The sequence below is a fragment of the Apostichopus japonicus genome, chromosome 22 (assembly GCF_037975245.1).
Source record: "Apostichopus japonicus isolate 1M-3 chromosome 22, ASM3797524v1, whole genome shotgun sequence".
Lineage (NCBI taxonomy): Eukaryota > Metazoa > Echinodermata > Holothuroidea > Aspidochirotida > Stichopodidae > Apostichopus > Apostichopus japonicus.
The window spans coordinates 13,959,631-13,976,331 of record NC_092582.1 but is presented as its reverse complement, the minus strand read 5'-3'; the positions used below and the strand labels follow the sequence as shown (position 1 = coordinate 13,976,331).

The following is a 16,701-nucleotide window of genomic DNA, read 5'->3' as shown; positions in this document are numbered from 1 at the left end:
AGCACTGCGTTATGGCTGACAAAATTTGGGTAGGCTATATTGTTTCAATGAGTTTTTTTTTTTTTGGCCTATTTCAGTTGGGGGGGGGGGCTAACTACTTCAGTGGGGGGCTAAAGCCCCCCCTTGGCGCCGCCACTGCCCCTCTGCAATCCCATGTGTAAAAGTTTCTCAAAGACGTTTCACCCCACTATTCTTTCATATTCGGGAGACAATGTTCAGTTTGACGACAAGGGCAGGGAGGGGTGGGGGGGTGGTCAGAGCAGCATCACCTCAGGATCACATTGAAGGGGCCCAGGGAAATATGGAATCTATAAAATACCTAAAAATATGGGACCCGGTATATTTATGTCCCCAGGGCCTAACATGGCTCTTCATGCCCCTGGCAACCTTTCCCTTACTTTCACCCACCCACCCAACACCCGCCATTGTTGAAAATAACACTGAAACAATAGCTTCTGTTATAAACTGCACTTTTTGTACCACAGGCATTTCCCCTCTTTCAATAACCATTTTCTATAACCGTTTGCCCAATTGAAATGAAAAGGCTTGAGTCAATTTGAACATTACTTCATAGATCTGATATATATTTAAAAACTTTCTTACATATATATTTTACAAAATAATATTTGAATAATAGCAAAATCTTATAAAAACATAATTGGCTATTTGATGCTCAACAAAAAAATGGATGTATCAAAATTAGGTATTTTACCAAATTTTTCATTACAAAATTGTAATATATTATCAGTAAGTTTACTTTTTGTACAATGGATACAAAATCCTCAAAGGATAGTACTTCCATATTCTTTCCTTGCAGCAGTTCAAACGATACAAAACACCTCTCTCTCTCTACGAGGTGAATGTTTCAGCTAATATTTCTATTTTTTTCCATATCTCTTCACCCTGTGTTCTGTTCATTTTGGTGTTATAAGCTCTAATATCTTTATTTCTCCTTCGAAAAAAGCAGATCGCTTTATATACCTCCTCCCCCATATTTACTTTTCATTTTTACTTTTTATTACTTACTTTTTTACATTAACTTTACTTTTACTTTTTACATTTTTACTTTTCATATTTCTTTTCATATTTCTTCACCCTGTGTTCTGTTCATGTTGGTGTTATAATACACGCTCTAATATCTTTATTTCTTTTTCGAAAAAAGAAGAAGGGTATATCTTGCTTTACATACCTCCTCCCCCAGACTAACCATCTTCCTCTGCATCTTAATTTCTAATCCAGGATGTTACTCGATCAGTCAAAATTAAACTGATTTCATATTTAACTTCCACTTTCAGTAATTTCGTTAAGCATTAATGTACCTCCTTTTGAAAAGTAATCAAAAAGAGTAGTAGTAACTTTGGCATTTCTTAGGTCATATACAGAAGTTTTTCTTTCATTTTTTTCAACAGAATTAAAATGTACGGTACAAGCAACTGAGGACAGCATTACCTATTTACATGAACGTTAGATTGTAAAGACTGAAATTAAGACTTATGTGATAAGGATTATGACACTTCTAATCAACATCAATCAAGTTTAAGACGGGTGTGTATCGGTGGGCATGGTGGGGGCTGGGGGTCGCAACATTAATTAGTCTTTTGGGCCAGAGGATCTTGTCCCCGATTATAAATTAATAGACTCACTCAGCAATATTGAAGGAAGGAACCCATATACATCCCTTTTTGTTACACCTCCTGCTTAATCTCGGGGGGGGAAGGGGAGGGGGAGGGCAGGGGAGGGGAAATCTTGGAACCATTGCCTTCCCCTAACTCCCCCTCCAAACCCTCACTGCAGTAGCATGTCATCATTTAAACTACATTATTTCAGTCTCTCAATCATGCCACCGTACTTAGAAGATTCTAAATCAAAATTCTCGTCTTCAAAGCTGTGACAGATTAAGGCCACTGATTGTAATTGCACTAAAAAAGTTTCAGAAAGATTCAAAGGTTGATTTACAACTTGTCTTCTTGCAGAAATATTTCTTTCTAACTCATCAGACAGAAATTAGTCCTATGATGTTGCTTTTGTAAACGAACAGGAGAAAGACCGTTTAATACTACACGAGAAAGATCTCACTCGGACATTCAATTTCTCATCACAGTGTTCCATCTATGCTGATTCTTAAAAACTCGATCATATCTGTGTACGATTCTTTTCCTTTTTCGAATACCAGGTAAAGGTATTTTTGTTTCGCAAATCCGGCGGACTCCGGAAACGCCGTCAGGCAGCTATATCCACTTGCGTATTCCCAGATGGGTAGTTGTCCGGACCACGTGGTTCCGTTATCATAACTCCACCTCAGCATCATGTTCGTTCCTGCCCGCATAGAAAGGGACAAAAAAAAAAAAAACAATCAATAAAGAAGAATGGAAAAGGTGAATGGAGCATTGAGATAGACCCGGATTAATGTTTGTTCGTATAAGATCAGAAACGAAAAACTTTTATCCAAATGTGAGAACTGTTAACGAAACACCTGTCGTGTATTTCTATTTAGCTATTTTAGTTTTGACTCTCCACTCAGACATAATTTCTTCAGATAAGTTTAAAGGAGACACAAGCCAGATGTTCCCTTTTCGAGGTTCAAAAGTTTTGGTTCACTATTTTCCAAAAACTCCATCTAAATTACAGAAAACCAACATTGTAATAATTAAAGATAATACATAGAGCATTTGAAATACATGGGGCTTCATGATGCCTTGTTTAGACTTTGATATATGGGTGGGACACTTCCTGGGTATCTTATATAAACCAACATTTGGACCATTTGCTTTATTCATGTGATAGTTACCCACACAATTGGATAAAGTTTAAAAGTTTCAAGGTTTTCAGTCTTGTAGGCAAGGCAAGGCCTGTGCACACAACTTTTACAACATTTAACCCCTGGTCATTGGTAACTTGTCGCACCCACACACCCAAGTGTGCACAATTCAAACGGTTGGTCCTGGAGCCACAACAGTGCACCACATCAACATGCCCCATAGGGGACTTCCCATGAAATGCAGCCACGAACCAGCGCACCGCAACTATATCTGCAAGTTACCTCGCAGGTCCCCAGTTATATACATGGTTAAAGGAAGGCAATGGAGATGAAGTGTCTTGCCCAAGGACACAAAGTAAATGATCTGGTCAGGGCTCTAACCTGCGATCCTTAGATCGCAAGTGTGTTGCCTAAGCCATTTGACCACAATGACCTTTCAATCTATCATAGAGATCTATGTAGTTAATAACTATTTAACTCATTTTTTCCCAAAAAAAGCTTTACAGGTGAAAGTTGGTGTGAAAGTTCCTACAAAGTGGATCCACTGTGCATTCTGTACAACACTCTGTTCTAGCATATTTGATTGCTTAGACAAAATTTGAGCTTTGTGTCTAATTTCGTTTTTAATTTTTAATAAAACGATGTTTTAAAAATAGACTTAGATTTTTATTTTTCAACATAAGGGCACTTTTTAATTAGAAGACATGGAAAAGGGAACTTCTCTTTTATTAAAAAGGGGCACTGGTCATTGCAAAAAGGGGCAAGTTTAGAGCTTTACACAAAATAGGAGGGAGTGTATGTGTCCCTTGTGCCCATGGCCCCTGTTACCACAGCATTAATTTAATGTAAAGATTACTACCACTAGATTTTCACAATTCCAAGCTGCCAGACTAGAGACGTATGTCTTCCTTCGAATTTGACGAAAACTTACTGGTTGTTTCAGAAGCCGGATTGGAGAAGAATACGACGCCGAGGTGACTGAGTATGGATGCCGATACTGCTGGTTCCACCAAGGCTTCGTCAAATCCAATCGTCTCCCGTGCGATGGTCTCCATGCCGTCATAGCTCCTGGAGACCATGCGGCAGTTACAATGGAAACGGTATTGGTTCCTGGTGTTAAGCATGATGGAACCGTCCGGTAACTCGATCGGCTGTCGGGAAAATGACAAAGTGAAAGAGAAAACATTTGAAAAATATGAGATAATTTGCTACGAAACAAAATATCTGGAATGTTTTATAACGCAAGATGAATGTGATGCCCGGAGCATTCTTCTATAGCCAGAACAACAAGAAACAACAATCCTTTTTTAGGTTGTAACTTCTATATATCCTTCATGGAATGCTGACAAAATCTTTCATTTCAGTTGATATTCTGACAGTTAAGGAGATTTATTTTCTGGCCCAAACCGTGATGAAATCATTTGGTTTCAATGAATTCAAATGTGCGCACAGCTGCAGTTTTTCCAAAAAGTTATGTCCCGGCAAACATGCTGTGTCAGTTTAATTTTAACTTTTGTACAGTCTCACCTCACCACTGTAGAAACTGGTAGGCTTAAAAATGCTTCTCAGCAAACATATTAATAGCTTGCCCAAGGCTGCCATAGTATTAATATAATGCCGTCTTCATACTGCCTGAACAAACCAGACCTCACCCAAACTGAATTAATTTTACATAATAACATCACCAAAACTTAAGTCTTACTAATGACCCCAGCAACATGAATGACCACTGTGACCACAAAGGACAACTGTTTTCAGCTTTTTACGACTGGTGCTCACTTAGGTCGCATGCAACTGTATATTTCCCCTTTTGAAAAATGAGTATGTGTAGTTCTTGTGATCCACCCCCACACACTAATGATTACTACTCAGGAAAACCTTTACAAGGTCAGTTCCACCGACTGAAGACAACAGGAATTAAAAACTGGATAAAATGTAGATCAGTCTCATTTGTAAACACAGGTACACACTGCCTAACTATCCATGATTGTCTATGCTATGAGGTTGAGATGAGTCAGGCTGCATTCAGTCTGGCTAGCAGTGTAGGGGGCAAAGCTACTCCTATTGAATGGGATAACAACCGTCAGTTAATATCTTCCCTGGCATCTTTGAAATAAAGACAAAACATTCGCAGGATATCAAAATTAATGAAATTACAGTACATTATGTGGGTATTCCAACAATCTTGGAAATTTAACAAATTTTGGTTGCTTAATGTGTAAGCTTTAGAGCTTTATATATAAATATATATATATATATATATATATATATATATATATAGATCATATTTAACGAGATTAAAACACTTCCACAAATATTTATACGTTATGACAGACCACAACTGGTTGTTTAGGGAGGTGTGTGGAGGGGGGTAGAGGGGTTTAAAAATCTATCAATCAAGAATCCCTGACAAGGCTTTACCTGGCATTCATCAGGCACAAAATCTCCATCCTGATTGTTAGTATAAGCTGGTATTGGGAGCATCTCTGCTCCCCATCTCCATGTTTTACCATGGTCATCACTCAGAAGGCAGAAATTACCATTGACTTCCAAGGTACCTCCGTGACCACAGACAATTAACCTTCCTTTATGTGGATCCAACTTTTTCTGGAAAAATATCAAAAATAAAAATATAGTAGAACTCAATATGCATAATGATAATCAGCAGGACTACTTTACTGATATAGAGTGTTTTTTCCCTCTGTTAATGATGCAATCAAAGAATGCCATAATTGATCTTGTACACATAGCTATTAACTAAGCCAAGTTAATTCAACACAGCCTTCTTTTTTGTTTCCAAAAGAGAATACACAAAGTACATTGAAGCGCTTGTCATATTCAGGACCTAAATTTGCATGTTCAAAGTGTACCTGTATCCCGTATCCAGGGCCTGGGGCAAAGTTCTTTGGTCCAGCTATAGCGGTTACATTCACAGCAGGTTTCCAGCTTATTCCATCGTCCTTGCTCTTGACGTACATTAGAGAAGGCACCTCCGAGCTACTGCACGTGTCGGGATGGGCACAGATGATGTAAAATATGTATATTTCTTTCCTGACGTCATCGACCAACACAGCACCCAGATTATCTTCCATTCCTCCGAAAGAATCGTCGTGGATGAAACTCTCTGTAGCCCACTCAAAACCTTGATCCAAAGCAAAGAACACAAGTATTTCATCAAAGAAGTGTTACAATAGTGTAATTTCTAATAAGGTCTGGCAATAATTACAGAGCTGATTTGTCCTACAAGATGAGTCTGAGGTTTAGTAACCTTGCAAACCAGGAACTGTTGAATTTTTTTAATTTGTGTAGCAAAAACCTACTTTTCCAGCAGATGTATATTTCTGCATATCCAGGATTTTCATATTTCGATAAATATATCCTGTCAAACCAAAAGCATTCCTCTGTATCTAAGCTAGTCAAATTTGGCTGTAATATAATTCATATTTACGTATGTATAAAATATTATCAACATGTACGGACGCCCTCGTAATTCTAAAATAAATGAAGACATAATATACTGCACCTCCATCAGAAGATCTCCTTGTAGCAATAAACTTAAGACCTCCATCTCCTGTGCCCTTCCTTCCCTCTGCAACAACAAGCAAGTTTCCACCAGGGGTGTATGTTAATAATGGACAGCGGTATATGTTGACATCAGCTTCGCCACTTTGCCATAACACCTGCTGGGATATTATGCTTGGCCGAACCTGCAATAAAACAACAGATGGACATACAGTAACATAGGATTCATATTTTCATATTAATCATGTTCTTATTTAAAATGGATGTGTTTTATATTTTTCTCTCAATTTTTTAAGTTGGCCTTTTAAGCTTAGTTCAGTAAATGGGTAAGCATCGGAAGATGCAAAGGATAGGTTACAGTACAATCAGAGTATAACTTCTTTCAAACATTGCAATAACACAACAGGCTTACTGGTTTCTAAAAACAAGAGAACTCTTTTACAACATAACCAGACCTTTACTAAGTTCCTTTTATTTACAAAGTGGCTATTCTTACGACTAGTCGTAACAATAATTCCCTTTTACGCATGCGCAGTTGCTTTAACGTGGCTATTTTTACGACTAGGAGTACTATTTTTACGACTAGGAGTAACAATATTTTCCGGTTAGGGGTTGGGTTAGGGTTACCCCTACTACATGCGCAGTTGCTTTATTTACTTTACTGCGCATGAATTCACCGATGTCGTAAGAATAGTTTATAAGTAATTGTTACGACTAGTCGTAAGAATAGCCACAGCCTTTTATTTATCATCTCTTTACAAAAAATGTACATAATTCTGTTCCATGTATAAGAACTACCATAATGATTCATGCTAATTCACAAATTCTCCTCATCTCTGACATATTGTTTGAAATGTTAGGTCTATAAGTCTAAGTGGATTCGGAGTGTTGACAAGTTTTCCTTAATTTGTATGACATATACTGTATATTGTAGTATTTTGTGGTAATATGTAGTATCAACTTGAACAAAGACATCAACTATTAATATTAGACCAGTAGGCTATTTATTATTATCACTGATCATGTATGTGGCATTCAATTAACATGCTGTTTGAGTTACTACATTTGAACATGGTTACACAGGTAATGACCATCAGTAGGAATTTTATTACTTACTAGGCTATGTCTAAATTAAGGTTCAAGTGAGTGAAACTATCTAGCAGTATGCTATGTAAAATGTGGCTCATTACACAAATAGAATATTATCATGGTCCTAAGTGATACCCTCCCCATTTGGACTTGGTAATCCTTTAATGGATCCAACATTGGAATAATACCATTATCGTGAGCATTATTACACATACGCCTAGGCTAGTCATACACCCTAAGCTATGTAAGTTTGTCCCTTTTTTCTACGCTTTACGCTTCTATTTGGTAGCCCTAGCCTACACAAATTTCACAAAACATTCGTCAACTCTTCACTCCCCCACCCGACCCCCAACACTTCCTCAAACATTATTAATTTTGGTTCTAGTTTATGACCAATTAACAACTTGTCATGTAGCTTGAACAAAGGTATAACTTAATTTATAGCTGAAGGAAACTGAAACTGCTTTTTTTTTAATAGATTCTTACATTAACAGACGAGATATCGTGAAGGTTAAATACGCTGAAGTTGAACTTGGATATTGTGTTGTTCCCGATCGGCCTAACATTGGTACACAAACACGCACCGGCATTTAGTGTAATGTAGACAGCGAAGAGTAAAAATTTCATCTTTTTCGATATTACAGTTACAGGCGTGTTGTCATTCTCAAATTCAAAATGTCACCAATTTCTGAACGTGGAATCATGAAAAGAACCATTCGCTAGTCGCTGATAATGAGTTGACTCGTTAATGCTGTAGTTCCTCTATGTTACCCTCCTACTTCTTGTATTATGCTTGTCATATGATCGATTGTATTGTATTTGATATGATACATAGTACAGAGAGGCTGAGATATCCACAGATATTTGATGTAAGAGCATATCTCTCTGCCGATATGTTAGGAATAGCTTTCTAAATGTAAAGCTCTAATCAGACCTTTTAGTCCGTCATGACACCAAAAAAAAATTAATTGTAGCATTTAAAAATTACCAAAAACTTGAAATGTCTGATGGATTACCCAGAAATTTCCCGAAGGACAATAATCTGTTCGATATCTTATGAAAGCCCACAAATATTAGTATTGGCAAACTCACCCTTGATTGTAAACCTCGTATTTGTGTTATCTGTGATCGTCCAACGAAGGTTGAATTGAGCAACCCATGCATAACAATAACGATTCGCAAGGACGGTGTCATTTCGAATCAACACAGCATTCACATTGCACATAGGCCCAGACAGAACCACAGGTACTAGCTAGAAGTAGCTGCTGTGTATGGTTGTGCAGGCATTAGCCATTATGTCTGTTTATGCTAATCCTAGATGTGTTGTGGTTTTCGTCTGGTAGCGTTTACGAATTAATCCGTTAATGAACGGTGGCTGGATCTGGGACTTCGATCGGAAAGTCGAGTGTGGTGTCTTGCAGTGAACGTCGCCTAATTAACCCACTTAAAGTGTAGGCCAGTCCTTTTTCGTTCCTAAAAATGTCTTCCGTAACTGAAATGTTTCCTACCGTTTCGGGGGATGTGGAACTACCAAAGACTTTCATCAACTCTTTGAGGGTTTTATTCGACATTTTAGATGAGGACAAAGACGGTTTCGTGCCGGTTTCCGAAATAGAGAAGCGATGGCAGGGTGATGGTATAAGTGGTTTGCCGAACGGCGTTTTGCAGAGTTTGAGGAAAGTCGCACCACAAAATGGATCCCTCGACTTCGATTTATTTTGTTCCGCTTTGAAGTTGACTCTGAAAACTAACAAAGAGCGTTCACGCAGTAAGGAACACAGGCAACCAAATAAAGCTGCAGTCAGACCAAATAACGTCCACCCGATGCGTAGCCATCAAAGTGCACCTCATTTGCGAGTCAGTTCAACAAGTGGAAGTTATGAAACAGGGGAAGAACCATTGAAGCCAAGAGTAAAATCACAACATCAGCGAAATTCAGTGGGGGCACCAGTCAAGCCTATAAACAAAGACCACCTGAAGCCTAGGGTGGTATCACCACATCAGCGGTTAAGTTCAGTGCAGGTTGATACAAGTAAGCCCAGTAATTTGGAAGATCGTCTGAAGCCTAGGGGTGCATCACCTCATCAGCGGATAAATTCAGTGGGTGACCCAAGTAAGCCTAGTAATGAAGTAATCGAACATCGTCTGAAGGCCAGGGTAAAGTCACCACATCAGCAAATAAACTCAGTAGGTGACACAATTAAGCATAACAAAGTAATGGAAGATCGTGTGAAGCCTAGGGTTGTGTCACCTCAACAGAGGATAAATTCAGGGAGTGGCCCAGTAGGTAGACCTCACGAAACAATGGAAGACCGATTGAAGCCTAGGGTTAAATCACCTCATCAGCGGGTAAATTCAGGCAGTGCCTCTGCTGGTATTGATTGCACAATCGTGGAAGATCGTATAAAGCCCACCCTCAAATCACCAATCCCACTGAAGATTAATCCTGTTGCAGAGGTGCAGAGTGCACCTGTAAGGGACAAAGTCTCACCCAGAAGTCCACATACTGTTGAGAGAGTTTCCTCCCCTAAAGCAACGTCCAATTATGCCCAATTATCGTGCCCCCCAGCTTACACGTACCCCCACAGGAGAGCAACTCATGGAGATTCTCGCACCAGTACTGGTACTGGTAGTAGCAAGTCACCCACAACAGATTATGAAGAACAAGCATTGAAGCATTCCAGTAATTATGCAACTGTGAGAGCAAGACCAGTGGTTCGGTCCCCGAACCCTACAGGAATTACTCACGTTGAGAGAAGTACGCCAGTATCTTCCTCAGTTGTGAGAGCCAGCAGACCTAGTTTATCATCGACTGTTGCAAATCCAACAGAAAAGCAACATCAGTTTAAAACAACCGTGGTGAAATCTCCTCCTCCTTACATGGCACATGTGAAACCTCAAATCCAAAAAGGTAATTATGGATTATATGACAGAAATTCTACATTTGTATAAATTGTCTAAAGTTGTTGCATTTTGTTTTTGAGCCAAAAAAATTGTGGCCTTGACCATGATCCTTAATAGATTAATTAGGAAATTTCACATTACTTTTGCTTTGAATAATATAGTTTTAATTGGGAAGATCTACAACTTCCAATTGGTATAATAATAAATATATAACTGAATATTTCTTATAGTCTAATATGACATTTAACTTAAAACTTTTGATGTATATCATTCAACTTTTCTTTGCCCCCCCCCCCCTTTATATAATAAGAAATAAAAACAATCAAGTAAAAGTGAAATTATCTTGCTGGTAACATCTTGGAAACCTGCAGAGTACAGTAGTTATATAAAACTACTACAATTCCCAAATATCTGTTGCCTAGCTACTGTAGTAAGTGTATTTGTTATTAAGACATTGTAGTATAGAGCAGATGGGTTAATCGTGAATATATAGAATCTGAGTAAAGAGATTAAAGGTTTGCACAAAGCGTCTTGCCAGCTGAGGAATAGGCACTTAATACTACACGGTCTCCTGCTGAACAAATATCAACACTGGGAGTTAGGCATCGTTTAAAATGAGCCAAAAGGTCGCTTTGTTTATTTGGAGGAGTTAAAGCTAATACTGTTTGTTCATTAGTAGCTACAGTAGTACACAATATTTACACAATTGCAGACTTTTGCTATACTGTACATGTGTTCGGCTCGATGTAGAGTGAATCACAAATTTTCAGTATTGGGTTTTCAGTGTGCACAGTGCACACCTTGAAATGGGACTTGTCATTGAAGAGAAAGAAGCATGATTTGAGTTTAATCTTGAAAGTGTATGATTGGCGATGTCTGCTTCATTCAACAAAGTTGTAATATCATCATTCTATTTATACAAATATTTGATTATTTCATCAAAATCACACAGAAGTGATGAAAATTGATCAATCAACTGTACGATTTGCAAATGAATGAAACTATTAAAGCAATACTCACATTAATTTGTGGGACACATAATTTCTGTACGACTTAATTCGTTTAATATCGTATTTGCCTATAAATACTGTATTACAGTTCTGTTGGAGGAACCATGGAAAATCAGTAGAACTTTAGAAATAGAATGAGGGATGGCTATACAATGATGTGTGACTACTAACGTACATTAATATATGTCTTTGCCAGAAAGAAAGTTAAGATAAAAAACAAGGATAAAGAATTAATTAGCATAATAAAACAATTCTCTTGATCATATTACATGTATGGTACTGTATGGTAGCATGTATACAAACATGTACTGTATGTGTTATTCACTGAAATACGGTAAGCTTGACAGAAAGTTTACTGATTTTCTTCACTTCCATTTGCATTGACTACTAAAATTTGTCAATTAAGTTTGGTGATAGTTATTAAAAGGTTCACAATGTTTGTTAAAGTACCATAAATACTGTACATGTTTAGCCCGGGTCACATCTGCGCGATTCAACACGCGATTCAACTCGCAATACAATTGAAGGTTGAATCGCGTAGTTAGACACGGGTATCAACTTGTTGCGCAATAAAAGTTGCGCCGTCGATTTGCAATAGAGCAATGTCCTAATCAGCGCAACTTCTCGGAAGCAACTTTTCTGATTCGCGTGATTTTAGTTGCGAGTTGAATCGCGTGTTGAATCGCGCAGATGTGACCCGGCTTTACTTTAGCATTGATAAAAAAAGTGGAACATCGGAAGGCAAGTGTGGGTTCCAGGCTGCCAGTTGAATATTAAAGTACTGTTTCTTCAAATGGAGAAAAAACTGTTAACAAACTGCTATCAAAACCATCTACTTTTCAACAGTAAACGTAGCATCAGAGGGCCTGAATTTCTACCCGAGCAAGTGTTTTGCTTCAAAGGCAAACTGTTAAAGATTTATTGTTTGTTTTTAGAAGTATAATTTTCTTTTCATCTTTACACAGTTGTCAAAGCACAACTAGTGTATCCTCAGAGTAACACAAATCAGAATCGATCCACCTCAGCACCACCTCCACGAGAACGCAACAGTCCCCCCCAAAAGAAAGCTGGTCGAAGAAAGAAGGAAGAGCCCAGAAGACACACACTGTCCAATGGAATCACCACAGATTTTAATGCGGTGAGTTACTGTACGAACAAATCAGTCTTGGTTCTTAAAAGCACCTTAATGGTTGGTGGTAGAAGCTTTCAGTGACTTTGTTAAATGTCTGTAACTTGCGATCTGTCTTTCAAACTTCTACAGAAATACATTGCTGTACAGAGTATTGTTAAACAAACTAAAGTTCCATAGGATTGATTTCAGCTTTCATTAGAGTGTGAAAGTTTTATTTCACCATACTTTATAACAGCATCCTATACACTTGTACTGCAGTGTACTGTGGAGTAGAGTACAACTGCAATGCACTGTTAATACAGTATATCAGGGAACCGCAGTAATTCACCGAATAACAAAAGTTACATTGAAATTGTTTCTTGAGAATCCGCTTGCAAGCGTAAAACTCCGCCACCACAGAAGTACTGTACTGCAGAACAATTAAACATACTGTAATTTCACAATAAATTTGTCCCAATTTTCTTTTTTTACATTGTAATGTTTGCTGTAAAGCATGAAAGCTCAAACCACACGTTTTTTTTTATATAATGGGGCGGGGGGGTGGGGGGGATTGGGTATTCTGTACCATTGTACTATATTATATACAGTGTGTTGTTCACAGTAGTAGATCTGCCCTGTGTGATAATGATAATTTGTGTATTATTAAACAGCCTAGATCATAAAAATGTATTTCTATCACCCGTTTCACTAGATAAAACATTTAAATAGACAACTTCATATGGCTGTTTGGCCTTGGTCAACAATTTGGATTTCTTTTCTTAATTTAAATGTCCACCATCAAAGTTGAAATAACACCTTTGAATATTAATCTATTTAATGGATTTTATTAATGGATTTTTTGGCATTGTACAGAATTTAGACAATTTGGCCACAGTAATCAACCCCCAAAATCTACTTTAAGCTTAAATCTTTGAATTAAGTAGAAAAGACTTCTAGGAGTAGTACGTACTATAAAACACACATGTTTGTATTAAATACATCTAGGCTATTACACTGTATAACACATAACACACTAATTTGGGTTACAACATAAATTTGTTCATACAAATATAGCTATTATGAAGTGGAAGGTTTATGTTCGGTACATACTGTACTGTAGCCCTGTGTACCTTATACAGTATATTGTACATTGTTGTGGTTTTTTAGCAGTGAGGCCTGTGGTAAGAGAGGTCCCTGTTTTATCTCAGTTGCTGTTGCAGACATACCTCATTCATGTGTCATGAAAGGGGAATATACTGTAAATTTATATCCATAGGAGATACAATGCAGATTTATTATGAAACATTCAGAATCTTTTATAATATTGCAATATTTACCATTTCTACTTTTACAATATAAAAAAAATTTGTATTGGGGGTAAATGCATTTGTGTCCAATTATATGGGTGGTATGTAACTGAATAAAAATACAATTCAACAGTTTATGTACATCTGCCTCACTGTACATTGTTGGTTGAAATGCTTTCCACCACACCCCTTCCGCTTTCTCTAGTAATTTGGTACAATAGTCATTGGAGGTCCTGATACTGTTCTACACATACAGTAAATTAGCTATGTGAAACCCTGTCGCTTTAATGGGCTATCACAACCATTGGGTACAGATAACGTGAGAAATTCACCGATCAAATCTGACAGAAAGAGTGGAAAAAATTCTGGGTTGGTTTGCTTCATTATATACTATTAAGTGCAAAGTGTTAAGATCAATGTGTTGTAGGTGTCGGTGAAGACTAAAGGCTAAGTCTTCACACAATTACTTCTCACCTGAGGAAACAATTTGGTGTGAAAAAGACAACCACAGATATGTCTCTTACAGTACATAACAAAGATAAGCTACTTTTTCAATCAACAGTCAGTATCATATTACAGTAGCATCCCCAATTTTTTTGTTTTTTTGGCATGTGTAGCACTGTAGGCTCTAAAGTACAAGTAGGTCTGAGTGCACACAAGGGTAGTATTTTGCCAGAAAGGTGGGATTTTATTATTTATTTACGCTCTGATGCTCTTGTTCAACATCACTGCTGTGGGTCAGTGCTCTGATCTTGTGTGAATAAATATTGAAGGTGTCCTGATGACCAACATTTTGTTGTCATTCAGACTGCAGTATGTCCTTCCCAAACTCCTGCAGCCAATAACACCTCCCACCTCCCCGCCCAACACCCTCCGAACATACTCTAAGCTTGCTATTTAGTAATTAATGGCCATTTGTACCGTACTGTCAGCTTAAGCTTAGGGCTTTGCGATTTCAAGCTATGCTATAAGAACTAATTTCAAGAGTTGCAACTAAAGTAAAACCTAATTTACTCTCTTTGTTTGGCACCCAGTGCAGCAGACTGTGTTATGCAATCACCCTGTTGTTGTTTACTTGGGCCTATTTACATAGTATGTTCCTGTCTGTGGCTAATCAATGGGTAACCTTAGTGTAAATAATGTAGTAGTCCTTGCACAGCCCAGTGTGTTAGATATGAATGAAATGAACAAAGCCATGAGCGTACCCCAGCTGATATATATGTAAAGTTTATTGTTTGCTACACCTGTCTGGGACAACGGTCTGCTTACCCAATCAATACTCTCTGCGAATCCTCGTTAGGTTTGGGTTGTGTAGTTTGGGCTTTGTTATAGAATGTCAGAGCTGTATCTTCTAGCTTAAAGTCTTGTAGATCAGTTTTTTTCATTACCAATAATTTAACCAATTTCTTGAATTCTTTTAATCTCCAAACTTCTTTAAAAATTAATCCCTATCTTTCTTTAATCCAAGTAAATATTTTAGATAGATCTGAGATAAAACTGCTCTGGTCCTGATAGAATATATTTGAAAAAAATTCAAATAAAATGTTTTCCAAAAAGAAAAAGGGCCATTCCACACTAATGGGGTACTTATGTATGTTACTGCAAAGCCTTGTTGGAAATCGGTCTACAAAGCTTCCTGGCAGTAACAAACTGCATGGTTTAAAGTATTTGATGCCATACTTTAATATTGCAAAATAGTGTTAACAGTTGAAAGTCTTTATGTCAATTCATTGGTAATTATTTAAAAAAAAACTCTTTGCATGTCTCACCAATTTGTGCAAGGAATATGTGACAGAGCATTAATGGAGATTTTTAATCCACTTGTTTTATGTTTTAGTTACAAAAATGACCAATGTAATGTATCATAATGATTAAAGAATTCAATCATCTGAATGCTGTTGTTGTCTTCTTTCTTGTCCAACTCGTGAAAATTGAGAAAATGACCACACAAAAATATATAAACGTTCGTAATTGACATCTGTCCTAACAGTTACGAGCGTAACTTGCCCCATGAGTAAAGTAATCTAAAAACATTTGGCGGAGATAAAATGTTGTGCCTTGTTACAACATCGTATCTCAGTAATGAACATGGTTTTGAGGGAGTTGAGTCTTCCAATCCCCCGGAAAACGACGGCCAAATTAGCTTTTAAAAAATCTGTCCAAGAGAGCTTACGTTCGAACGTACTTTTAAATCACTTTTCACGGAAATCGCGCATTCGATCCTGTGAGTGTTTAGTATGATAAACATCCTTGGGCGCATGCGTATTTCAGAGAAAACAACAACCCTGGTCAGCCACCGACTTTTAAAACCATGGAGGGAAGTTTGTGATCTGTCTTCTGAATCTCGGTAAGTTACGAGCGCAAGTCAAATTACGAGCGTTCGAAATCACTACCAATTTTACCGAAAATAAAGCACTTTGCAATGTGATCAAGGTATGGTTCAATTTAGAGACTTCTCACTCAGTAAGTGAAAGTTCTTACACCGCTAGGTGAGCAGACTCGTAGATGCAGTTGCCGCCTTTGGTATAATTGCACTAAGTGAGACAGAAAACACTACTAATGCACGTAACTGCAGACAGATTGAGTCAATCTGTCTGAAGTTACGAACGTTGGCAAAAGACCTCCATTATTCATTTAGTTCGATGTAAAGGTGCATGATAATACCATGAAACTTGCTAAATGTTTACTGGGCACGAATGTTCATCTCGCATTGGCATTGAAGTGCAATTCAATAGCAGTTTCGTTAAAATGAACTAGCCTAGGCCTACGTTCAAACGTAATTGTTGGTAGACAGATTTCAGATTCGGTCACTCGTGTGAACGTTAGCATGATTTCGGTATTTTGATGTATAATCTAATGTCGACGTACCGATGTAAATGAACTGAGTGCATACGATGATTCCGTAAATATAACGTTAACAATATTTCATTAAGCAAAGGTTAGGTTAGACCTGCATGCTAGGCTTCAATTGAAAAAGCTCACGTTCGAATCTAACTGTGG

At 37.7% G+C, this 16,701-nt stretch overlaps 3 protein-coding genes across 6 annotated transcripts in view; 2 read left to right on the top strand and 1 right to left on the bottom strand.

Annotated features, from left to right (window-relative positions):
* Positions 1 to 806: 806 nt before the first annotated feature.
* On the bottom strand, positions 807 to 8,180 carry LOC139964346 (sialidase-1-like). Its single transcript, XM_071965880.1, has 6 exons — positions 7,856 to 8,180; positions 6,282 to 6,465; positions 5,629 to 5,900; positions 5,180 to 5,365; positions 3,690 to 3,909; positions 807 to 2,316 (listed from the first exon to the last, which is right to left on the bottom strand). Exons 1-6 carry the CDS (start codon positions 7,994 to 7,996, stop codon positions 2,096 to 2,098), a joined length of 1,224 nt encoding a protein of 407 aa, XP_071821981.1. The 5' UTR covers positions 7,997 to 8,180; the 3' UTR covers positions 807 to 2,095.
* Positions 8,181 to 8,537: 357 nt separating this feature from the next.
* LOC139964337 (uncharacterized) overlaps positions 8,538 to 16,701 on the top strand; it is a 21,749-nt gene continuing 13,585 nt past the window's right edge. Inside the window, exons 1-2 of one of the 2 annotated variants that reach the window (XM_071965862.1) lie at positions 8,538 to 10,280; positions 12,249 to 12,421. In XM_071965862.1, the coding sequence (XP_071821963.1) occupies positions 8,849 to 10,280; positions 12,249 to 12,421 (1,605 nt within the window). In that variant the 5' untranslated portion in view covers positions 8,538 to 8,848. The remainder of the gene's footprint in view (positions 10,281 to 12,248; positions 12,422 to 16,701) is intronic. The other variant, XM_071965861.1, reaches the window with a different exon arrangement.
* The window catches only part of LOC139964354 (uncharacterized), a 5,661-nt gene continuing 4,217 nt past the window's right edge, over positions 15,258 to 16,701 (top strand). Inside the window, exon 1 of one of the 3 annotated variants that reach the window (XM_071965899.1) lies at positions 15,258 to 16,048. The gene's annotated coding sequence lies outside the window, so the exon portion shown is untranslated. Of the gene's footprint in view, positions 16,604 to 16,701 lie in introns of all 3 variants that reach the window. The other 2 variants (XM_071965900.1, XM_071965898.1) reach the window with 2 other exon arrangements.